General features: G+C 48.7%; 1 protein-coding gene across 24 annotated transcripts in view; it reads left to right on the top strand.

Moving 5' to 3' along the window:
• The first annotated feature begins 3,770 nt into the window (after positions 1-3,770).
• LOC311426517 (transcription factor 4) overlaps positions 3,771-24,625 on the top strand; it is a 173,581-nt gene continuing 152,726 nt past the window's right edge. For 3 of the 24 annotated variants that reach the window (XM_084502908.1, XM_084502894.1, XM_084502893.1), the window contains exons 1-3: positions 5,548-5,719; positions 6,405-6,496; positions 8,179-8,251. In XM_084502908.1, the coding sequence (XP_084359034.1) occupies positions 5,683-5,719; positions 6,405-6,496; positions 8,179-8,251 (202 nt within the window). In that variant the 5' untranslated portion in view covers positions 5,548-5,682. Of the gene's footprint in view, positions 3,925-4,440; positions 4,464-4,594; positions 5,329-5,517; positions 5,720-6,404; positions 6,497-7,253; positions 7,776-7,839; positions 7,983-8,178; positions 8,252-22,749; positions 22,817-24,625 lie in introns of those variants that run through there. The other 21 variants (XM_084502886.1, XM_084502891.1, XM_084502892.1 and 18 more) reach the window with 15 other exon arrangements.

Genomic DNA, 24,625 nt, shown 5'->3' on the forward strand with positions numbered 1-24,625 from the left:
GGTCCGCAACAACATCTGCACTTGTGAATTGTCGATACGAAATTCTGTGGCACGTTGAGAACTGAACATATGGGGACAGTATAAAATACAGTGGATTAAAATCTCAAAATAAATAATACTGGGGCCAGTATGGCAGTTGTGTTATTCTTTTGCCTATTTAATTTAAAAGCAAAAACCCAAAGCCTATTATTACGCGTAGCTTCTGCATTAATTTTCAGTCTGCCAACCCAGTGTACTCCAGAAAGACAGGGTCTTGCTACAGAAACTAGCTGCACTTGTGTTACTATGTGTGAAGTCGTACATGTCACCGTGAATTTACATTTTGTGTTCTATGAATATTTCACTGTTGTGAGGTGAATAATTATATTTACCTCTATTTTCCCCGAAAGTACAGCATTTTTATATTACTTTAATGCAACCAATGTTTCAGTTATTGCTAATATTAAAAATGGATTTAATTATGACTTGATTCATCCAGAACTAAAACATGGCTGATATCTGAACAGGCCAGGCACAAATCAGGTGCAATTTACATCCCTAATTATTATATTAACAATTTCTTGCTTCTGAAACACTGAAATGACATGCCCAGTATAATCATGATGAAGAGCAGCAGCAGGCCAGGAAATGCGGCAATCTTAAATAAGGTACACACTGCACTGAGATATGTAAGCACAGCAGACAGGAATTACACCAGTGAAGCATTCAGAAATTACAAAATGGGACCTGGACAGCCCTGCCTGCCATGCTGGCATGTGATCTGTGGGGTTTCCCTACTGCTCCGGGGGGAAATTGTCTCATGGGAGGGTTTATGAAACCTTATGAAAGGCCAGCATCACGGCAAGCAGTGATCAGCACCGAGGGGACCCTCAGCGTTAGCAGCACTCGTTGTCCTGCTCCTTCCTGGCCACGGGGAACGAACCTTGTCCAGGTTGGCAGAAATGCTTTAAGTCTCTACTGGTGCTTCAGTTCATCAGTGGTATCTGGAGATCCCAGGTTAAATAATAAAATAAATGTGCCTCTCCTCTGTGGGCTCACACCATTTTTTCATCTGGTTTTCTGTGTATAGATTTACTTGGGGAAAAAAAAAAGAAATCTGCATTTTAAACAATAAGCATTTTGGCACTGGGACTGTCTTTTCTTTGTACCATGTATACTGCTAGGGCTATTGTTGGTGCCACAGGAACAACTCACAGATAAAAGAGCTCTAATAATACAGGGAAATGACTGTGCTTTCAGCCCTACCAGGCTGCCAGGCCCTGTGACACCCACCTCTGGGATATGGGAAATGAGGACCCCCCCGCCCTAACCTTCCCCCTCCTGCATCTGCGTCACCTCCAGGCAGAGCCGCTCCGTTCCTGCTCGTTTCCCCACCTTTCACCCCCTGAAACCCGCTCCCGTCCCCTTGCAGGGGCTGCCGGGTGCCGGATGCTCTGTTGGGCACAGCAGACGGGTGGGCACAAGCCCTCCATGCTCACGGGATTTTTTGGGTGCCCTCAGGCCTCCCTTGGTGCCGAACTTCATCTGGCAACCACAGCAGTGATGGTGATTTCAGCCCAAGGCAGGAGCACGGATGCAGTGCCCACCAGGTCCCCGCCAGCAGTTGTGTTCAGGGGCAGTCTCGGTGTGAGTCGCACTTAACGCAGTATTCCGGTCACTTAGGCAGTCGTTGAAGACAAATTGAAGCTGATATGCTAAAAGCACTAAGTCATAATGGCTGCGTACACTGCCCTTAAATGGTCCCATCAGTGCCCCGAGGCCAAAATCCTGACTGCCCACATTATCTCTGCCATGGACTTCTTTTCTTCTTTTGTCATCCCCTTGTGCCCCTGCTCCTGGATGTCTCACACCTGCAGAGCCCATCATGGCTCTGTGAATACCGTCCCATGCAGCGTCACCCACTTTACATATTCTGGCACCACACCACTGCCAGGCCCTACAAACAGGTTCCTCTTCCTAACATCATGTCTGGGCCCGAAAACAGCCCTCATGGCAGCAGGTGCCACCTCCTCCTGGGAGGAGGCCTGTGTCCCTCTTCCCTATGGGCAGGACACATGACAGCTTTGTGAAGCTGCTCTGAAACCGGCTCTCGGTAGCCCACAGCACCAGCAATGTCATGGCAACACGTGCTCGAGCAGTACAGAGAAGGGCATCCTTGACCTGTATGCAGCGTGTGATGGAGTTGTTGGAGGCACTGAACGTGAAGCTCTGCTCAGCACCCCCTAGGAACAGAAGGGAAGGCATTGGAGGCGTTATGTGGGACTTCAGCTTGACTTCCATGGGGCCAGCAGCTCAGCTGGAAGCACGAGGAGCAGGTGAGTGCTCTCTGAAGCATTACATCCCATACAAAATGGGGCTGTGGCGGCCTGGGGGCTCTGGAGAGTCTATTAGAGCAGGGTATGGGCTGCTCTGACTGGAGAACACGGACATCTTCCAGCTGAGAGGGGGCACACCCCGTGCCTGGGCATGGTCTCCTCCATCCTCATCCAGGCTGAGCCCAGGGAGCACCTCCAGGGACATCCCCAGCCCCATGAGGCCATTTGAGCACCCCAGTTCCTCACTTGCTTCAAGGCCAGGCCGAACACAGTTTGACATTGCACTGGGAAAGCCCCTGCGCTGACACCCTGCTCGTGGGGCATGGCTGAGGGCAACCAGTGGTAAGTGGTGAAGTTTTTGTCGTTGTCAGTGACCGGGTATTTTTGCACCATATGTCTGCACCCACCGCCCCCAGGGCAGGCCCTTATCTGCCACGTGCTTTTTGCTCTTCCCTTGCCTGTTCGCTGTGGGGTGCCGGTGACCACGTCTGTGTGTAGGAACAACCCCTGAGCGTGCTGGGGTGTGTGCATGGCAGACACTTCGGGGGGAAACTACAGACCCATGAAAACAATGCCCAGGAGCTCAGGGCATGCAGTGGGGTGCACCGGACAGGCCTGGTCACACCGCAGTGCCAGAGCTGTCCTGGGAGGAGGAGGACATCACCCCTAAAGGCATGGGCACCGTTTGCATCGGGGTACGTGGTTAGTGCAGGCCTGGGAGGATGACAGGTCTGTGGTGACACAAAGTTGTTTCTCATTGTTATGGTGGTGTTGGGCAGCAGTCTGGTATATATCGTGTATGTTTCACCTCCTGGGGCCAGGCCAGCTTCCCCAGCCCCATACCCTGCCTTTTAAAAAGGTTTGGATCATGCCATCCTTTCTCTTCCACTGCTGCTGGCAGGTTTGGCCGTCCATCCACAGACCCAGCAGAACAACGCGGGTTCAGGGAGGACTCTGCCCATCACTGAGGGTCTTTCAGTCACCCCTGCAGCCTCTCACTCATCACTGAGGGTCTCTCAGTCACCCCAGTGAGCTGAGGAGGCAGAGCAGGGGTCCACAGACCCCAGAAGAGCACCCCACTTCTCATTACGACCTCCTTATGACCAAGGCCATCTCCCTCCTCCTGTCCACCCGTTCCCCTGCACTCCCACCCCAGAACCCACTGGGCGCACCATGCGCTCACAACAAAACCCCACAACCCCCCGTTTGGGTCCCCGACCCCCGCCACCCCAGAGCCGCTCGCATGGGCTGCGTGGGGCTGCGTGGGGTTGCGTGAGAGCGGCGTGAGAGCAGCGTGGGGCTGCGTGGGGCTGCGTGGGGCTGCGGGGCCCCTCCATCTTGTGCGCGGCACCCCGCGCCTGCCCGCTCGCCTCGCCTCCCTCCCTTCCTTCCCTCGTCATTGTCTGCGAGCGGCGGCGCGGCGCTTATAAGGCGCGGGGCATTGCCCGGATGTGAGCGGCTCGCGATGGGGCTCCCAGGGAAACATGCCATTAGCCGCGGCTCCACGGGGGAGGCCGTGCTGGGGCTGGTGGTGGTGGTGCTGAGGAGGAGAGCGCTGTAAACTTGGAACAACAACAACTTGGGGGAACCGGCTGCTCCGCTCCCGTGTGTGCGTGTGTGTGTGGTGGTTCTTTTATTTTGTATTTTTTTTTTATTAATTTTTTTTTTTTTTTTTAAAGGAAGGACGGAAGGGGGGAAAGTCCCAGAGCCGCCACGGTGCGAGCAGTTTGTCAGTCACCATGTGTCTGTAAAAACAATAGGGGCAAAAGTTGCTGGACTTTTTTTTTTATTATTTTTTTTGCTTTTTTTTTTTTTTAATTTTTTTGAAATTTTGTATTTTTTTTTTTTTTCCGGCCGGCTGGTGTTTCGGCTGGCCGGGTGGGGGAGCGTTTGGCGGTCGGTAACCCAAAAACCCAACAAAGCCAGGTGTAGGGTGCCTGTAAAGCTGTGGAGTACCCGGAGCAGCACTGACCCCCCCAGTACTTCTTCGTGGTTTCGGAGGGTCACACACGTGTGAGATAATAAAGCACTTTGGCAGAAGATTTCCTCTTCTTTTTTTTTTTTAATTTTTAATTTTTTTTACAACATTTTTCCTTTTTTATTTTTTCCTCCCTTGGAATATTGTGAACATATTTGTGGCCATTTAAGGTAAAGTTACAATTTGCTGTTAGAGTAACTCGTGTCGTTTTTTTTTTTTATTTTTTTTCTCCTTTTTTTTTTTTTTTTTTTTTTTTTTTTAAATATCTCTATAAATTGTCGATCCCGCCGTGTTCTTGTACAAAGAGCTGCAAACTTCTTCCATGGGGTGGAAGTGCAAAGGGAGCGAGCGGACACCGCGTGTGTGGACGTGTAACCGTGTGGCTAAACCGCTGTGCTCTGGCCACGGCGTGCTTCCCTGTGCGAGATGTACACCGAGGTGCAAACGCTGAGCTCCACGGCTCGCTGCTTGCTCTTTCCTACTGGAAAAAAAAAGAAAAAAAAAAGAAAAAAAAAATATATATATATAATGAAGTCGGACTCGTTTCGGTGGAGTACGGCCGGGCCTGCGCTAGCGAGATGCAAAATAAAAAAGTGCTGCAAAGGAGGGGAGGGGAGGGGGGGGCTGGCAGCGTCCCCAGAAACTTGAGCGTAAAGCGAAGGCGACGGTGGGGTTTTGCAAAAGTTTTGCAGCGATGCTCCCCGTAAATCGAGGCGAGGGCGCTTGGGCAGTTCAGTAGCTGGAGGCAGCGGAGGGGGGGCACAAACAAACCCAAACAAAGCGGGAGAGCGAGATCTGTGTGTGCGTGTATATAGATATATGTATATAAAAGAAACCGGACTGGATAATACGAGGGGAAAAATATTGTTCCTCTTGGCAAAGTCCCCGCATCACGTGTACGTGCAGCCTCGTATAAACTTGCTTTGCCATGTGGATGTGTGCGAGCTCGGGGAAATTTAAAGTCTAATCCGTGCAAAAGTGCGGCGCGGGCGGCAGTCGGCGGCTCGCCGGGATCTGCAGCTCCATGATCTGCGGGTATGGAGGCGGCGCTCGGCTCCGGGGCCTTTTGGGGCCGTTCGGGGCCGATTGGGGCCGTTTGGGGCCGCTCGGGGCCGTTCCCAGCCGGGCGCGGGGGGCGCGGGGCCGGGCGCGGGGCTCGGAGGGGCCGCGGGGCGGGAGGCGGCCGCTGCGCCGGGCTCCGCGCCCCTTCCCTTCCCTTCCCTTCTTTTCCCTTCCTTCCCTTCCTTCCCTGCCTCCCTTCCCTCCTTCCCTGCCTCCTCTCCCTCCCTTCCCTTCCCTTCCTGCCTCGCCTGCCCTCCCCGCTCGTCCCTTCCCTTCCCTTTTCCCTCCGCCGCCTTCCCCTCCCCCCCGGCCGCTCGGAGGGAACTGATGACTTCGCCCAGGCCCGAGCCGCCGCTCCTCGGTCGTTGTTATTAACCACCCGTCTCGGCACTAATTAGAAATTGGGGCTAATTGGCAAGGGCTCTCCGCTCGCCGCTTCCCTCCCGGCCCCGCCACCCCCGCCCCGCGTCCCTCCAGCACCGGCGCCTCCGTAGCCTGCGACTCCGCATCTATTTGTTTTTTTTTTTTTTTTTTTTTTTTTTTCTTCTTAATTATTATCATTATTTTTTTCTTCTCGCTGTTTTTTTTTTAATTATTTATTTTTTATTATTTTTTTTCCTTTCCGTTCCTCGCCTCCCAACGCCCCGCTTGGCGTGGAAGAAGGAGAAGGGGAAAAAGTTGGGAGCGGATGGCTGTAGTTTGCTTCTCTGGGATCCTCATTCATTCCTCGCCGAACCTCCTGTTGCATAAATGATGCTCCGGGAGCGAGCCTTTCGCTTTTTTTGCCTCCTCCGCCTTTGGGTTTAGAGTGGATGTTACCGGCTTTCCATCGCCTCTTTGGAAATACAAGATCGCCTTTTTTTTTTTTTTCTTGTTGTTGTTGTTGTTTTTGCTGCCCCTCCATCTTTTTTTTTTTTTTTTTTTAATTTCCCTCCCTTCTTCTCAACCCCCCCCCCGACCCCTCACCCCCCTCCCCCGACCAAACCCGATTGTGTTTCCTGCAAGGCTCGGGACTGGGTTTCTGATTGCGGTTATTTCCATGTTTCTAGGTTTGTGTGATTTTGCTAAAATGCATCACCAACAGCGAATGGCTGCCTTAGGGACGGACAAAGAACTGAGTGATTTACTGGATTTCAGTGCGGTAAGAAACAACGGTGGAAATTAACAACAGCTGTAAAAAAAAAAAAAAAAAAATCTTCTAGCTGATCTGTTAAACTGGAAAAAAAAAAAAAAAAAAGCAAAAACCAAACCCAACTGCGATCTGAGTCCATTGGGTAATTTTTAATCAGCAGCTAGAACCGTGCTAAATATATTTTTTTTTGCTTAAAAACGCAAAAAAAAAAAAAAGAAAACCAAAAATTAGCCTTTTTTTTTTTTTTTTTCTTATTTCTTATTGTGTGTGATGGGAGATGCAGTCGTGTGCACGGCTTATTTTGTAATGTCTTGGATGCCTAAAATGAGAGATATATATATATATATATAATTTTTTTTGGCCGAAAGAGACGCCCCTAAAAGCGACCGTTTCTCATCAGCAGCCGGTGCCACCGCCGAGCGCTCTCGCCGTGCTTCGCGTTGGACGGCGTGCTTGGCACATGAGCTGCTCCGTGCCTCATGAGTGCCTGCCATTCTCCTGGCCCGTTCTTCCCTTGTTGCGAGTTTTTTTTTTGGCCCGCGGAAAAGTGCAAAGAAATCCATGAGCGGCTCAGTTGAAAGTTTGCCCCCCCAACCTGCCCTGCCTGTAGCTGCCCCCGAGCCCCCCGGAGCCCCCAGCTTGGCTCTCCCTGGGCCCCGTGCACTTGTCTGGCTCCTGGAGGCTCGGCTCCCCTCCCCCTGGCCCCTTCCTTCCTCTCCCCTTCCCCTCCCTTCCCCCCGATATGTCAGGAGTAGCTCTCTCCATTTATTTATTTATTTGAGGGGGGAACCGGCTTGCTGGGAGATGCGTGTGTGCCTCGAAATGAACCCCCCGCAAAACTCCGCAGCACCCTGCTAAATGAGGCTGCTCCAGGCTGCTGCTGCTGCTGCTGCTCCAGCCTTTGCTTGGGAGGAATGGCTTTGGGAAGTTTGGCCAGGAAACGTAGCCTGAGGCAGCTTCGCAGCCCCCTCTTTGCTTGTTGCACTTTTTCCATTTGTTCCTTGGCTTTTTGCAGGCTCTGACTCAGGGAAGGTGCGTATTATCCACTAGACACGTCGAAGAAGAGAGAAACCAATTAGGGTCGAAATAAATGCTAGCGAGAGAGAGGGTGAGAGAGAGAGGGAGAGAGGGGGAGAGGGAGAGAGGCTCGCCTCAAACTGCTCTCGTGGTAGAGACGAAATGAGAATTTAGGGCAGGTGGCACTTTGCATTATTATTATTTGGGTGCACAGATGACAGGCAAACCCTAAAGCGGGCTGGACATGGACGTTGCTACCTTTATGGCCAAGGTTTCGACCAACAAACTTTTTTTTTTTTTTCTTTTTTTTTTCTTTTTTTTTTTTCCGCCTTTGTCGACGAGCGAGCAGGAGAGGGGAGCGAGCCCCGCTCCGGGGCTGCGGCCAGCCCCGCGGGGGAACGGGGGGCTCCCAAATGCTCGGGGAGCAGAGCTTATCCGGGGAGCTAATGAGCCCGAGCGAAACGTGCTGCTGGTGGTGGTGAGGGGCCGGGGGGGGGCTGCAAGAAATACCGAGTTGGCTCTCGGGGCTGTGGGGGACGATGCCTCGCATCAGGCAAACTGCGAGCAGAGTTCGCAGCGAGCGCGGAAGGAACTTTTTGGCGAGCGGTGGACCAGGAGTCGCTTCTTCTCCACTAGTAATGTCTCTTTGTTTTTCTTGTCGTTTTTTTCTGTAGATGTTTTCACCTCCTGTGAGCAGTGGCAAAAATGGACCAACTTCCTTGGCAAGTGGACATTTTACTGGCTCAAGTATGTAACGTTTTTGTTCAGTGCGGAGTTGAAATGCTCTTAGATATTTATCCATAGGCATTACCTTTGTTGTGGTCGTGTTAATCTCTTCTGGGGAGCAGATTCATTCAGATTTGAGCGGAATTATTCCTAAGTGCTGGCTATTGTTATTATTGCTGTTATTATTGTTGTTATTGCTATTTCCACAAGGCTGGGGTGTTTTCACAATATTTCCTTGCATTTATGATTTTTTTTGTTTTTTTTTAAGAACTTTCCCTCTGTGTAATTCTTCAAGGTGGGCTAGTTTAAATATTTTTCCTTTTTTATTTTTATTATTATTTTTTTTAATTTAGCACTGGAGATTTTGATTTACAATTTCGGACGCTGTCTTTTCTCTGTGAGAACCGATGATCGCAACACCTCGAGTGAGAATTAATTTTGCGAATAAGAATGAAGGCTGCCTAAATTAAATAAATAAACGAGCGAGTATCCGAGTGTAAACACCAAGCCCTTCCAGGAAAAGCACTCTTTGGTGTCAGAGATCGGAGCTCGCTGACCAAATATTTTTCCTTGAATTAAAATCTCCAGGCTGGTTTCTGGTCCTGACCGAAAGCAAGGCAAATATTCCAAATATTTGACTGCTTTTGAAGAGTCCCTGAAATTTCCCGGGCGGATTTGTTTGTTTGTGTGTGCGTGCGTGTTTGTTTATTTGGCTGCAGTGGGACTGCATGGGCAACTTCTGCATTCCATAAAAGCAGGAGTCCTGTTTGATGACAAAAAGCAACACCCGAGCTCTTTGCGGTACAACATATGTGTGCAATAATTGTCTGGCAACTGACGTTTTATATAGAGGCTTTTATATGCCTGACAAATTAGGAGTAAAACTAGCGAGGATACTGACGCGTTTTGGAAATTGCCTTGCTCTTCTCTGAAGTTTGTTTAAGAGGGTTCCCTGCTTTGGGGATGCGGGGTTTTGGACAGGACACAAATCCTGTTGCAGTGTTTTAAAAGCCCAGGCAATTCCACATACCAGCACACCGTACGTAGTATTGTTAGACTCAGGGAACTGTTCTAAATCAGATGGGAAATTTGGACAAGTCTTCACTGCAAACTGCCAGTGGATATCTAGATACAAACACGTCACTGCGTATAGTTTCGTGCCTGGTATTTGCAGTTTGTGCTCAATTAAAGGAACCTCTTCTGTGCACTCAGTATAGGCATTTTTATTAAAGGCACCGCTATATTAATTAACTTAGAGAAAGACTTCCAAATCTGAAGGCAGCCTGTAATAGACAGTTTTAGGACACTGTATCAAGTGCCACCTGCAATTATTAGGCACTCATTTTAGGCATTTTGTTCTGTCCAGACTCGCGAAATAACGTGCTTTATTTTCGTCAATTTGGTTATATTCTGACTATAGTGACTTGGAGAATTTCATTGTCAGGTTCGAATAACTTTCCAAATGTGCTTTGCCTCGTGTCTCGCAAGCTGAAGATGTGAATCCCATTTTGTGTCCTTTTCTGAATTGTATAATTTAGGTATGCGGTTTAGGCAAATTTATAATGCTCGCTATATTTGTTTTCGCTGGAGACAAGTGAAAAGTATTTGTGCCAGGCAAATCAATTTGCCATGCTTCTATCCCAGGCAATGCAGCAACCAACACTTGGTCTAACAGCAATTAACTAGATAGCTGTATTTAATCAATGCATCGCAGACCTCACCTATGAAGTCATTTTGCTCCGAAATAGCAAAGCCAAGCCAGGCAGTGGGTGAAATGGAGGGGCTGTGGTTGGTTTTTTATCGTTTCTGAAGCCGAGAGCATTCAAGTAACTTTGACACATCGTTTTAGACGTCCTGAGGATTTAATGAGCTGGGGTCAGCCGGTGATAGGGAGATGGGGAGCATCCTAAATACCACCTGAAGGCTCCCACCGGGTGACAACTTGTGCGTGCTCAAACACACCGGTGGCTTTGCTCCGCTGCTTGGTGTTGGGGGTGGATTTTTGTGGCGAGCGGTCAGTACTTCCCCAAAAGTTGTCAAAAGCCACGGACTGGTGAATCGCCCCGACCTGATCCTCGCAGAGAGGGTGGGTGCGTGGCCTGGAGGCAGAGGGGCGTGGGGGAGAAGTGGGGCCACTGCTGCTGGCCAGCTGCGGGTGGTGGTCTCGCTTCCTAGAGATCTTGGCTGTGTGTTCCTCTAACGAGCCTGGGCTTGAGAAATTCGGGGTTTATATGACACTGCCCAGACAGCTGCTTCAAGAGATGCTCCATGCAGCTATCTGGAAGGTTTAAAGGTACCTTCGTTGCTGATATATGGGTGGAGGTGATTATTCTAGCTGGTAACCCGGAATTTTAGCAATCAGCATGCAGCACGTTCACCCTCCTGGACAGATGCCCTTCTCAAGTTTGAGCTCGCCATCCCTTAGTGGTCTTTTCAAAATCCTATTTGCTGTGACAGGGAAGCACAGCTGTCATTCCTCTGCATTCACCTGAAACTTCACTTAAAAAAAAAACAAAACAAGTCCCCAACAAAAAGTGATCCCAAGCAGTGAAGTGAAACTAACTGGACTTTACGAAGTGTGGTAATATTTCATGCTTAAAGTCATCCTAATGGCTTTTTACTCATCTAATATATGATGCTCCATTGTGATTTGTAACGTGTGAATGAAAATAAAGTAAAGCCACATTTCCTTTTAATCTTTAATTTCACAAACATGGCTCCTTACCACGTTAAGAAATGGTGAGGGCTGCAAGGGAGAAAGGAATGTAACCTGAGCCACAGCCGTGACATTCCCATGGAGCATTTTTCACATGAAAGGCTTTTGTCAACCCAGTAAAGGACCAGGAGTTTTTGTTTGATGTTTGCAGGTGTTCAGCAGAGAGCACTAAAACAATTCAGCCATGCTGGCTTAGAGACTCTGACCTTAACGGGGGGAATTGGTGAGGACTGAAATTATTTTTAAGAAAACTCCCCTGGAGTTACCTCAAATTTCTGCTGGATTTGCGGAGTGATTTAATACCTGTGACTTAAATCGAACAATGCACGTCCATTAGAATGAGGGTTTTTTTGTTTTGTTTTGTTGGGGCCGTTAGGACAGTTGCCAAAATCAAATGAATTTTCCCGGATGTTCAAAAATTTTCCGAATAGTTCGGCTTCCGCACCAAGAGTGCTTGTCCTAATCCAAGTGTGAGCCAGTGGAAAACGAGGCGCGATTGCTGAATCAGATGCTCGCTGGTGCTGGGTTTGAGGATGGGTTTCGAAGCAGCTTTGCAGCACTTTGTGATGCTGAAGGATTTGCCAGGTCTGTCACATCGGCCATGCTCAGGTTCCTGAACCATTCAGCAAACCCCCCAGCTTCCTGATCAGGCTCGATTTCTGCGTCTTCTATTTTAAGTATTTGATTTTACCTAAGTTTTTCAGGCATCTGTGCGAGGTTGCCCACTAAGGATGTGCCTGTGTGTGGGTGGGGGTAGCCCAAATTCCTCTCGTCGGCCTTTCCGACTGCCCCAGCAAATCTCTGCTAGCACAGGCACCGCTGAATCGAGCCAAGTCAGGTTTTAAAGAAAAACTTGCTTTTAATTTTGCCGTTGGTTTGATTAAGGCTGCGCTAGAATAATGGTGATCACAAATTAATACATCTTAAACGAGGGAATCGCAAATTCAGCTCGGTTTTGAAGTCCTTATTTACTTTCCACGTGCCTGTGAGCAAATTTTAACAAAATAGAGGTTATTTAGGTCCAGTTCAGTGTTCAGAGCGTGGCCTTTTGGGAAAGGTGCATCATTTTGCTGTTCTCAGTTGATCAAGGAGAAAAAAATGAAGTGAAATATGGAGATCTGTGAAACATCTCCATTACCTGGAGGCGTTTGAACAGCCCCTCAGACTGGGCGCCCCTCGGCACGTACGCAGGGGTCCCACGGGCGTCCATAGGCACAGGAATTTTTAGCCTGTGGATCAGCCCCGTGGGTTTTAGTACAGAAGGACAAGAGGTGTGGGGACGTGGCTCTGGTATTGGGGTGGGTGCCGGGCTCGCCGTGGCAGAGCCCCGCGGCTCCCGGCCGCGCTTTGCCTTCTGGAAACGGCGCCAGGGCTTCGCGAGGGAGCCGCACAAAGGCGACCAAGCGCTGCCATCTTCCTCAGCCCTCCCGTTTCGTAATTATGATTAAGGGGAAGAAGAATGCTCGTTACCTCCCGCCCTCCCAGCTCTGTTTCCTCGCCAGGAGCCGATCCTGCTCTCCTCCTCGCGGCGCCCGGGGCAGGACGGGACCCAAAGGCTGGGTTAGAAAGGAGAGGGGATCCTCCTGCCCTCGTGTCCTGCCCTCATGGCCGAGGGCATCCCGCCGAGGCCAGCCAGCAGCATCACCCCAGCTAAAGTCAGCCGCCTCCGTGCTAAATCGGGAGGCGAGGCTCCTCTCTTGGCGATTAAACACCGACCAAATAATTCCCCCCGATTTCTGATCCTGGGGAAAGCAGCCCCGGTTGGTGGCAGAGGGTCTGAATGAATCGGCTCCAAAAGGGGATGGCACAGGAGAGAATTGTCTCCCAGGCAGTGCAGTGGTGCCCCTTGGATACTGTTGCTTCTTTAGAAACACTTTTTCTCCTAATCACTGGATGTCTACCTTGTCAAGGCTCCTGCCTGCATTTAATAATTCAGAAACACACACATTAGCTGTCTGGGAGGCTGAAACGCTCGGGGGCCAGATTCAGCCAAATGTCACTTGGAGGAGACGTTTGTGCCTGCCGCAGCCAAATTTAGCAGCGGCAGCGCTGCTGTTTGAGATGATTCAGTGGATCCAAGTTCCCTGTGAACGAGGGCTCTGATAAACGGGTGAGCTCGGGGCTGGCTGGGAGGTAGGTAGGTGGAGGAAGCTTGTGTAACGCGCTCGGGAAGGGATGCAGAGAAAGGAGGCATTTGGGAACAGGAGCCACAGTTTGGCTTCTTCCCATGAGGGTTTGCGCTCTCCCCGCTCCCAAATTCAGATTGATCCGTGTCGGGCAGCTTCTAGTGACTGAAATCCCACAAAACACTAAATATAAGCATAAATAATGGCCAGCCTGTGCACCTCCTGCATACCAGCTCCCACAGATTGTAACCTTTCACCACTTACACTTATTTTTTGGCTACTGCAGCAATACTTTGTGACTTAAAAAAAAATATATGATTTTTCCCCCATGATTCTACAAATTACTGAATTTAGGATCACTTCGATATTTAACTTACCTACTAGGTATAAAAAAATAAAAGCTTTTAAGCACGCACGCTTTGAGATCCGAGGAGCGGAGCGGAGCGAAGGAACTGCCTGGCGGTTTTCTACAAGATCAGCAAATATCTTCACCCTGCTATTGTAATGAGGAGATCACTTAAATAACAGATGAACAACTAAGTCACATAAACATATATAATAGAACTATGTAATGAAAGTTTATGCCGTTAATTGCTTGAATCTCTCTTAAATGCACAGAATCATGGAGCACTAAAAGCTGTCATATAAACAGTTTTGTTTTGAGTTTAAAATTATTCCTTTTTTTTTTTTTTTCCCCCTTCTTTCATCTGCTATGATAAACAAAGTCGTTTTGTAAGCTTTACAGATCAAACATTTACTCCTAATGGTAAACTACATTTTGGATCTGGCAGTTTGTGTCTGAGGAAGGCCCAGAGAAGAGGAGAGCCCCGGTGGCCCCAGGCTTGTGGTTTCCAGTGTTTGATAGCACCATGCTCTTCGGATCGGTTCCCATAAGCCGAGATAGCGGATCTGTGATTGTTTAGCAGGGAGCAGGGGATGTGTTTGCAGTGGTTTAAAGGTCTCGTACCCAAATTCTCCCGGATAAACCATAACCAGGGAGGTGGACGCGGTCGGAGCGCAACTAAAAAGGGCCAGAAATCACATTTCAAGAGGTGGGAATTGTTTTCGATGCTGTGAATCCCAGGCAGCCTTTTGTTCTGAAACCCAGAAAATGCTGCCAGGTGCCTGCACCTCTTGGGGCTCCTCGTGGCTGCCGGGGGGAGGCATCACCCCAGGGCATCACCCCGGGATGTCCCTGTCCGGGGCCCCGCATCGCGTCCTGGAGGCGCCAGCCCCCAGAAGGGTCTCTGCTCCCTTCTGCATCCACTGTGGGACCCAGCCCAGCCCTGAAACCTCCCCTTGTGCTGCTCGAGGGTCCCCAAACCTTCAGCTTTGGGATTTGTGCTTGGCTCCTGGAAGGCTGGCCAGCAGAGCTGTTCCCTTCCACCTGCTGCTGGTGGTGGGAGCTTTCCCCCAGCGAGCGCGCTCACGGAGAATTTTTCCAAACGTTCCCAAAGATGTTCCCTAATCTCTTTTCTTGAGAAAGCTTGTTGTATTTACCCTTCGTGCCAAGGTAAACGGCGGTGCCGTCGATGTGCATATCAGCCAGGCAGGTGGATTTAAACCGGGGTTATCTCAGGGTCTTAGGGCGGTGAGGATTTCCCGCAGAGGTGCAGCGGGCCCATTGCTGGCGCCGAGCTCTCGGGACGGTGGCCGGTTAACGATGTCTTTCGAGGCTGCTGCTGGTGGTGCTGACAGTCTGGAGCTGCGACCCATTGTTGTCTGGCTGGGCATTGATCTATTTTGGAAACAACGCTTCCCCGGCGCTGCTGTGGTTGTGGAGCACCCTCGTGGAGTTTGGCTAATCCCCCGAGGGTTGGGTTGTTGGGTGGAGTGATTTGCTTCTCACCTGGGGAAAAGCCTGCTGGGGTTGGGGTAGTGAATCCGGGTGCCTTCAGCCTCGCTCCTCACCCGCAGCTGGGTCCTGGGCATCGTTTTCTCATTTTGGGGCTGTGCTTGTAGCATTGTCAGCGTGCCGATGGTGCTGCGGGCACCCTCAGTGGTTGCCTGTGCCTGCAGCAAGGCACCAAAGGCGTTGGGGGCTCCCGAAAAATTAACTTCAAATGGTAAAGCACAAAAAACCCCCTATTGCGTACTGCATCCATCGTGAAGTGATGGGTGTGTTCACCGGGGTAGTTTTAGGGGTCCGAAAATTGAGGAAAAATAAAATGAAATCATTGAATTGATTCATAGGCATGTGTGTAGCCCCTGACAAAATAGGGATGGGGTTCTTTTGGCTGTGTGGTGTCTAAAAATCAGACTCCCTCCTGAACAAACCCCGGTTCCTGACTAAAAGGCTGCCTTGTTCCCGAAGGTTTGGGGTTGTCGGGTTAAGGCGGCACGGGGCACTTTTCCTCCTGACCGTACATTTAAATCCGATCGACCCGTTTGATAAATAACCGGTACAAAGGTTTTGTTGTATTAAAAACAGCTAAGTACGACTCCTGATCGAATATCAGGGCTGTAATTGAATCTCGGGGGTTCTGGTGCTGTTCATAAAGCATCGGGGTTGTTTTGTGCTTCGTGACGTCAGCCAAAAGCTTGATTGAATTATGTCCTCGCATTGTGGGAGCACCTGCCAGTGCCACTAGAGCGAGGGGTCCGTCAGCATTTCCATTACAAACCTCGCCGATAAGTCGGTGACTCGGCTGCAAGTGATGCAGGGAGAGGGGCCACGGTCGTAGGAACCTGTCCCGAATTATTTCGGGCTCCTTGTAGGTCTGCGGCCTCGATCGTGGCGGCTCCACGTGGTGGTTGAGCCCGAAAGGCGCAGGAAATGTTGGGCGCCCTGCTGCTCGAGGGGCAAGAAATGCTCCTCAGCCCTAGGTGACTGCAGGCCATTAGGCCTCGGATCTGGTTTAATGCTGCGGATATTTGGAGAGAAGGGCAGGGATGAGGCGGCTGGCTCCGTGAGGAACAGCCCCAAATGCTGTTGTGTGGCTCCACCTGATTTTTCAGATTTTTTTATTTTCTTCTTCAGACCCGGGGTAGTTTTTCAGCGCTACCCGAGCGCTTGTGGCAGAGATCGGAAGGAGAAATGGAAGCAAGGGTTTGGAAAATTGCTTTTTTTTTTCCTGAGCTTTTCCACGTAAATGAATTCCGTGCTGGGGGATTTCGGATCTGCCTCTTGCTCGGGTGGCAGGGATGCAGATTTTCTGGCCAGACCTCACGAGCTGATCTTCCCCGGCGCGTTGCCAGCAGTTGGGTTGGGTTTGCCCTCACCTCGTGCTGCCGGGGACCGCTCGTCCTCGCTGTGCTCATCTGGCCTCTCCTCAGCCAGCTTTCTTCACCAGCATTTTGCCCGATGACACAATCCTCTGGGGAGAATCGTGCGTTAGGTCCTGATGAGAAACTCGATAACACATTATTCTGCGGGCGCGGAGCTGTGAGCAAAAGCCTTGCTTAACTTTTGTTTTCTGGGCCTAATCGCTTTGTTGATTTTATGCTCTTCGGAAAGATTTACTTACTTAGGAAATACTGTGTCCTGCTGTATAAACAGGGGAAAATTCACGTTCCTAAAATTAGATATTTTGTAAACATCAGAAATTAGAGCATTTAATTTAGGAACCAGCTTATTAACTAATGGACATTGTCTTTCTCCCTCGCCTAATTTTCTCATTTATATTCCTTTTTTTTTTTTTTTTTTTTTTTTCCTCTTTCATCTCTGTCTTTTTTTAAAACCGAAGCAGCTAATTGGCACTAGTGGCAGCGCGGCGGCGAGAGTGCTTCAGGTTCATGCTCGTGTCTAGATGTGATTAAGCGGTTTGGTCAGTGTGAAATGCTGATGCTTCTTCGCATCTCCCTGCCTGTGACTGAAGTACACAAGCTGCTGAAAGCTCCTTGATGCCCCATTAGGAAGTTAAGGTGGCAGAATTACCCGTTACCTGCCCGCTGGTCAGTGGGTGCCCTCTTCCCATGGGACTGCTGGTTCCCTAAATCCTTACCAGCAACATTATTGGCAGGAAAATAGCGTTTATTCAGTTATTTTTCAAACCACAAGCCTCATTTAATTGAAGCACAAGAACGCTGTCACGTTGAAAATGAAATTGTTAGGAGCCACGTGTTACTTCTGGTAGTCTCTGCTGAGAATTCAGCTGAGTTTGGGCTGCTTCAGCATCACGGTCGCTTCTTGCCTTCCTGTGCATCCCTGCTTGGCCAGATGTGGCATTTAATTTCACCATTTCTTCCCCTTTACTTGTTTATAATCTTTCCTTGGACTTGTGAACGTGAGCTCTGTAGGAAAGGAGAAGCACTGCAGCCATTAAACCTTCATTCTCTGAGCTCTGTAGGGCAAGATTCAGGCTTTTTGCAGCTCAAATCCCATAGAGAGAGCTCTGCCATTGCATTGAGTGTGGGATGGGGCAGCAGGGGAACACTCTGCCAACAGTGAGGGTTCTCCTAAGTCCAGAAAAAAAGCCACCACTGGCCCACATCGCAGGCTGGGTCTGTCTGATACAGCCACATGAACCTTGGTTCCCAAATCCTCCCCTTTTATTCCAATATTGCCCTGCTTAGGGTCCAGGAGAGGTGATTTGTTTCAAATTTGGAAGTGGAGACAGGGATGGAGGAAAGAACTGAGAAGACCATAACCCAAAACTTCAGCAGAAAAGAGGCAAGGTGATTATTTCTGTGCTTCTACCTTCTGCTGCCCAAGTGTTTTATGTGGCCATCACACCCAAGAGTGTCCTAGCACAAAAAGGAGATATTTGTTACGCCAAAAATGAGATCTTTTAAACTTCTGGAGACTGCTATCTCTTTTTCAACATATTCCCAGCTGTACAAAATCATCCGCCTCAGTGCCACTGGGCGAACTGGGGGTGTGTTTGAAAGCAGGGCAGTGTCTAATGCCGTGCCTAATGGAGAATTGTTATTTTCTTAATCCAAAAGAGAAAGAGCTTAAATAGAAAGTGCGGGATTATAAAAGAAGCAGCTTTATTCTCTTTAATATAAACTTGTTTCCTCCCGCTCAGCTGAGTCCTGTCCCCACGGCTGGATCATCGAGGCTATCAGTGGAGGGGGCCAGGCCTCTGTGCAGAGATCAGAAGGCTTTTCCCTTTTTCAGGTAGTGCTTTCAGATGGGTTTTGCAAGGCACCCACCTCCTCGTGCCGACTGTAGACAGAGCTTGGTGACCACACGCCTGCTTTTTAGATGGTTGGAATTAAATGAGATGAATCCAGTCTTAAAGGTTCCCTGGGTCTACTTGAACCCTTATTTTTTGTCCTTTTGTCCTTGTTTTTTGTAGAACACAAAACCCTTCGTTCTCGTGTCTGAAGAACCAAGAGCCCACATCCCATGAGCTCGAAAACCGTTCTCTCGCCGCGGCGCTCGGTGTTATTATTTCTGTATTTATTATATTTATTAAAGACTGCCACTGTGCTTGGCGTGGTGCGTTTCGGAGGGTTAATTGCTTCCAGTTGCAGAGTTAATTGATTTCAGTGGGCTCCCAAGGAGGAGACGTGAGATGGAAATCCTTCCGAGGGCGACGCTTCCCGGGAGGAGGAGAGCCCTCCTCTCCCCTTCGCCTTAGGTGCGCTCGGCTTTGTACCTCGGGAGGGGAACAGATCCCCGCGTTGCCATTTCAGCTCGTTTTGAGCAGCCTGTCCTCCAAAATGCCTCCTTCCGAGTGGCAGGGTGTCTGTGCAGTCCTGAATGCGCATCGCCATTATTAGCAGCTTTTGATTTTCGTCCAACTCGGTGACTAATAGCAACAGATTCCAAATAGTTATTCTGAGCCTCTCGATTCCGTCCAAATTTTGCCTTAAAATGGGTTTGCTTACATACAAGAGCTATTTTGCTCTCCTGCATTCATTGTAGCCGTTTCAAATGATTTTCGAGTTGAAAAGGGGTTTGATCTTTTTCTAATTTAATCAGAGTTTCCCGCGAGGACTTCAAGGAAGAACATCTCATTTGCCCATCGGTGGAACGGGAAAAGTTCCTTGCAGAGGATCATCACAAATTCTGGCCGCTTGCTGCCTAGTGCTGGATTTATGAACCCCGCCGAAACAGTTTTTCTGGTGGATATTCACACTTCTTGTGTCTGGCTCACTCAGAAATACTGCAAATATCGCACTTCTCTTTCTCATTAAAGGCAGCTAATTAATAAATATGAGGAAAGTTAAACAACGGATGGGAAAACGTTGTCTGGGCATTGCAACTTGGTGACCTTGACTTTTCTTTGGAGCAATAAAAACTAATAGATAACATGCAGAAGGAAGTGGTGGTGGATTTATATAATCTGTCAGATCCACAACTGGAATAAATCAGCGTAACTCTGCAAACACCCACGGAGCCGTGCCATTTTACCCTATCTGAAGATCTAGCGTTCTGCTGGGAAACTAATAGGATAAGTCTAAAATATCTTTATTTTAGTTTGGGCAGCGGGGAGACTCGTTGCTTTCTGGGAGGAAGACGTGCGCCAGCTCTTTAGGTACTTGTGAAGATGCCGCCTCGTCCCCTTCCTTTTCATCTTTCATTGTAAAATTAAAGTACACATTTCCTGGTTGCTTATTTGGTTGAAGCCTCCTTCAAGTGCACATTCAATAATTTGTCTTATTCATCTCCTCATCATGCTCATGGTTATGTTACATTCACCTCCAGTAAGGGTGCAGTGAGAGAGGAAGAATGAATATGGATGAATCAATGAATACAAGTGCTGTAAGTGATTTTTAGAGCTGCTCGTATTCACTTTGACAGTCTCAGATGGAAGACTGTCAAGATCAGGCCTATGTTTTGAATCGTCAAGTGCACTTTATGTGCTTCTCCCCCTGAGCTGGAAGCCGGGCTTTTGGATAGTGAAAGCAATGGGAATTTTCCTGCTGACTTCCCTGTGCAAAGGATTGGGCTCTTTGTCTGCCCGGCTTCTGCAGCTTTACACATTTCATTGCCCTACATACTCATGCTAATGAAGGAGATAGGTACAGGAATGGAAAGGCACGATATGAATAGGTGGGCTTGGGAGAGGAGGCTCCCAGTCATTTATTTAGTCTTTGGGGCTTGCCCGGAAGAATTATTTTCTCATATGCTCCGCTTTAGATTTTGCTGGAAGAAGACGTTTGCCAGGATTGGGACGGCCAAGTGAAAAGTTGTTCCCTTTCAGCGTTTTAAAGCGATTCGAAAACGTTTTTTCCCCACCAGCTCCGCGTTAATTTGTAAGGAAAACTTCGCTTCAAAAGATTCACCGCCGTCCGCATAACTAGTGTGTGCTTTGTATTTCCTTGTCCTACTGTTTGGGTTATAAACATATTTAAAAAAAAAATATATTCACATACACAACATTATCATGATTCGGCTTAAGCATCTGTGGTTATAAGTGCACTTCATTTCACCTAATTAAGTTATTTAGTCATTTACACATTAGCAATGTACTACATATTCCACTTTTACAGGAACTTATTTTAATTATACCCACAGTTCTGTTCTGCTCCATTATAGCCATAGATCAAGCTGAATAATAACCATTCTAAAAGCCATATGCTAAAAGAGATTATAGGTCATTAAGGCCAAATTAAGGTAACATTTCTGATGGTCACAAACAGAAGTCTAACCAACAATTATCTTCTTTCAGGTCTGTAGATACAGCCCTCTCTGAGCTTTTAAGATGACAACCAAAGGACAATCTCTGATTCCTAATTGTTGGCATTGGTTTCAGAGGTTGTAATTTCTGAAATTAATAAGGTTTGCTAAGGCATAACAATGTTTGTTTGTTTTTCCTCTCTCCGATTCTGGTATTTGCCAGAGGGCCCCGATGCAAACTTGATCTCCCCACCGCTCGGCTCCTGCTCCGCGCAGCATCCGCGCGCTCGGCTCCTTCCCGTGGCCGCGCCGATCGCCAAAGCTCATTTTCACTGGTGTTGGGTTCTACAGCTCTGGGCTTAACTGTCTTCTGCTGAATAGAGTTGAATCTAATTGTCTCAAGATTAATTTTGGCTCGGAGCTTGCACCTAAGAAGCTTACCAGTAATTCCCTTTTGACTGAGCCTCGGTGGTATTTTCCCCTGGAAAGAGCTGAGCCACAGACGAGCTTCCCACAGGGAGAGACCTGGTGTCGTGCCTGCTGCGTGCTTCCCTGCAAAGAAACATCCTCCGCCGGTCCCTAGCATTCGGAGTTAACTTCAGGTGTCATCACTTGCTGTCCAAATGCAGTCACACCCACACCAAATAGTAACAAAGCCCCTTTGTCTATAGACAGCAGATGTGTTGCAAGCAGAATTACCTACCCACCGACGGGAATGCAGGTTCCTGTCCACCCAGAAGGACGCAGAAAAGCCCTGAGGAGGTGGTTCAGGTGGGACAGCACTCCTTAAAGGTCAGAGATGACCAGCCGGTAGGGTGAGGAGGGCCCTGTGAAAGCTCGTGAGGGATTTCAGGCAGGAATATCGCAGCCACCCCTGCTGCTTTGGGGTCTGGGAGGCTGTGCGCAGGGATAGAGACCCCTCTGGAGCACCGCAGGTTGGCCTGCCTGGCTTGTAAAATAACACATTTATTTTCTTATGAGAAATGCAGATTTCTAACTAGAAGGCTTTCTTAGTTTACAGACAACACTTTTCAGCAAAATAAACTGGAAACCATTCCCGTCCACATGTTATTGCCTTTCTGCTCTTGGGGGTATCTCAGCAAACTATTGACAATACCCTTGCCGGAGTGAAACAACTATTTTAAATATATCTATGTATAAGCAAAAAGAGTTGTTGGTCATATCTAAAATGGTGCTCGGTTCAAACCAAGCTCCCATAAGCAAGCTAAAAAGGAATCACGCTCCTCTTCTGTCCAGCGCCATGCTGGCATGTCCCATAATGGTTGGCCCACCCTTTTTTATGTTGGAGTGTGCTGTGAGATGTTGTTGCGTAGGATCCACGAACAGCCGGGGTTCCTGTTGCGTCTCACAAGTAAGAGCAGAAAGAAATCCCCTCTCTTATCTCAGGGATTTGCTCAAAACAGGTAATCCCGCATTCCTGAGCAGTTTCTCTCCCTAGATAGCTGGCTGGCCACTCACAGTTCATCATTCCCATGGCTGTGTCTTCGCTTGCCAGCCATTGGAGTTCCTAATATTGTATTGCAAAGGGCTTCTAGATGTGGGGACGTGTATCAGTAGTGTCTGAGAAGGGAATCGGGGCTGGAAGGGAGGCTTTGGGTGCGTAGGGCCAGGTGCCGGGTATTGATTAGGTTGTCACTCTCTGTCTGAAAATCCTCAGGGTTTCTGACCCAAACGTTGCCTTGGAATAGCGTTCCAGCATCTCAGGCCTGATGGCCAGAAGTCTTACGGGGACGTTTTGACAAAAATTAAACACGGCCAGTGTGTGTTTGCTGGATCCTGTTCCAGCACTCGGACAACGCGTTTCCCGTCTCCATCTGTCCCCCCACCCCAATACAAGGCACATCTCTATGGGATTGTGCCTTTTTTGATGGGAAGCCCCAACCAGGAGGCATCTTTGCCTCCCAGATGCAGGCAGGCACTTTTCCTGGCTGCCTTTGCCCTGTTCCCATCCCGGGAGGGAGCAGAGCAAGGCCACGATGAGAGCTGCCAAATCCCTCTGTGCCGGTGGGCACCATCCAAACCATCGCCGCAGCTGAGAGCCCTGGGGGGAATTCAGCCCCCCCGGGTGTGGAGGCACCCCAGGTGTCAGTGGGCTGCTTAATTGCAGTGATTAAAGCAGGGACAGCTGGAGGAGGCCAGGTTTGGGTGGTGGAGATGGCTGCTGGAGCGTGTGGGGGCTCTGTGCTGGGGAGGTTGCTGCCTTCCTGAAGGTAAGAAGGGGTAAGCAGGATCTTTTCAGTGATGTGTTCTGGAAACAACAGCATGGAGACTGGGGTACCCTGCCCTTTTTGCTCTTATTCTGTGGAAGTTCAGGGTTTTGCAGTTTTTTGTCTTAGGAAGTCTTCCTTTGTGATTTTTGACTTGACTATTCCTGCTTTCCCCTGGTTAGAGAGGTGAGGTGGGGTGCTTTTGTGGCAACTCATAGCATGCAGATCTATCTATACATCTATGTAGCTGGTTTATGCTACTTATTTTCAAAATCTTGTTACTAAAATGAAGAAATTGTTACTGAAATAATACTAAACTTGCTTACCCAAGCTATAGGTTTTGGTGTTTTAAGAGAACTTTAAAACCCTTTTCATTATGAGGGTTAAAATGGTTAAATCCTGTTTCCTGGCTGGAGATAAGATAATGACCCAAAATACAGCCCCTGTGGACTTGATAACGTGGGATTCCTCTGCTTCTGGGGTGAGAGGACCCTGGTGCCCCTCTTGTCCCTGTGCCTCACCTGTGCTGCTGCCCTCCTCTAGGGTGAGGCAGGTCCTTGCACCATGTCACTCGCCATGGGGGTTGTAGAAGCTCAAGAGATAAGGAAATCTGCCTGGGTATCAGTGATGAGATGCTTAACTTAAGTGTGTGGGTTTTTTTCCTCCCAATAACTCTTAAGCTTTTCTGTGCTCTCCTAGTTCAGCCAACTAGCACAGTCCTTTTGCTTGCACTGATGCTGTTGGGGCTTCTGCCCACCGTGGGTACCGAGATGAGCGTTGTTTGTGTGTCTGAAGTTCTGTAAATGATAGCAGGAGCAGCTCTTCTATTGTTAAACCTTTGTTCAGGGCTCTAAATGTAACACACATGGGACTTTGCTTAAACTGTGGTCCCAATCCTAAAGCATCCTACTCAAGGCAGCATCCCGCTGGCTTTGCTAGAAGAAGGATCGCGCCCATTGGCGATGTAGCGTTGAGCTGGGCTCTGCTTGTACACAATGGCTCGAGCTGGGCGTAGCTTGCCTGAAGTCAGTGGATTTGTGCCAGACTCCTGCTCGTGCAACTAAAAAAACTTTTTTTTTTTTTGTCACAGAAGCCGATAAGTAGTACCATGGTATCAGAAGTGCGCACAATGTGCAAAGTCAAACTCTATTTAAAGCGCCTGATTCGCAGAGGAACACCTCTAACCTTTCAATATGTGAATAAGATGTCAACCTAGTTCTGTAGCTCCACCAGGTTTTGACATGGGAATGCATTTGCCGTCGCTTAGAGGCTTGCATTGGTGAAGTGCAATGATTTGCCCGTGTTTATTTAAATAGTGCAAACTTTGAATGTTATCACCTTTTTATTTAAGAGAGGAGAGGATGAAGATGACATCACGGGAGCATCATGCGCTTCTAAATGGGACTGTCTATGCTTGGATTTGAAAGCCTTCCCTGCTCCTCCTCCTCTCCTCTTTGAAACTGAATTGCAATATCCATGGAATTCAGATTTTTTTTCCCTTAAACTGAAATTTCTATGTCTACAAAAACAGTTGTAGCTTTCCTTTCTGTGTACTTAGCCATGTAAGTAGGTGATTGGGGTTTCTCATTTTGTTATCCGTGAGTTGGAAGTAGATGGCTTTCCTTGCTAAAACCCAGCCACTGATTGAGCGAGGGGAAATAAAGGTGTGGAGTACTGGCTCGAAATCTGCCCTTCCGAATAACGAAGGGTTTTTTTGGTCCCTGGAACCGGCGGAGGGATTGGTATTGAGAAGTGTACATTTTAATTTGAAATTTCAGGAAGACTCCATGGCAACTGTGATATGAAAGGAGC

Source organism: Aythya ferina (assembly GCF_964211825.1).
Source record: "Aythya ferina genome assembly, chromosome: W".
NCBI lineage: Eukaryota > Metazoa > Chordata > Aves > Anseriformes > Anatidae > Aythya > Aythya ferina.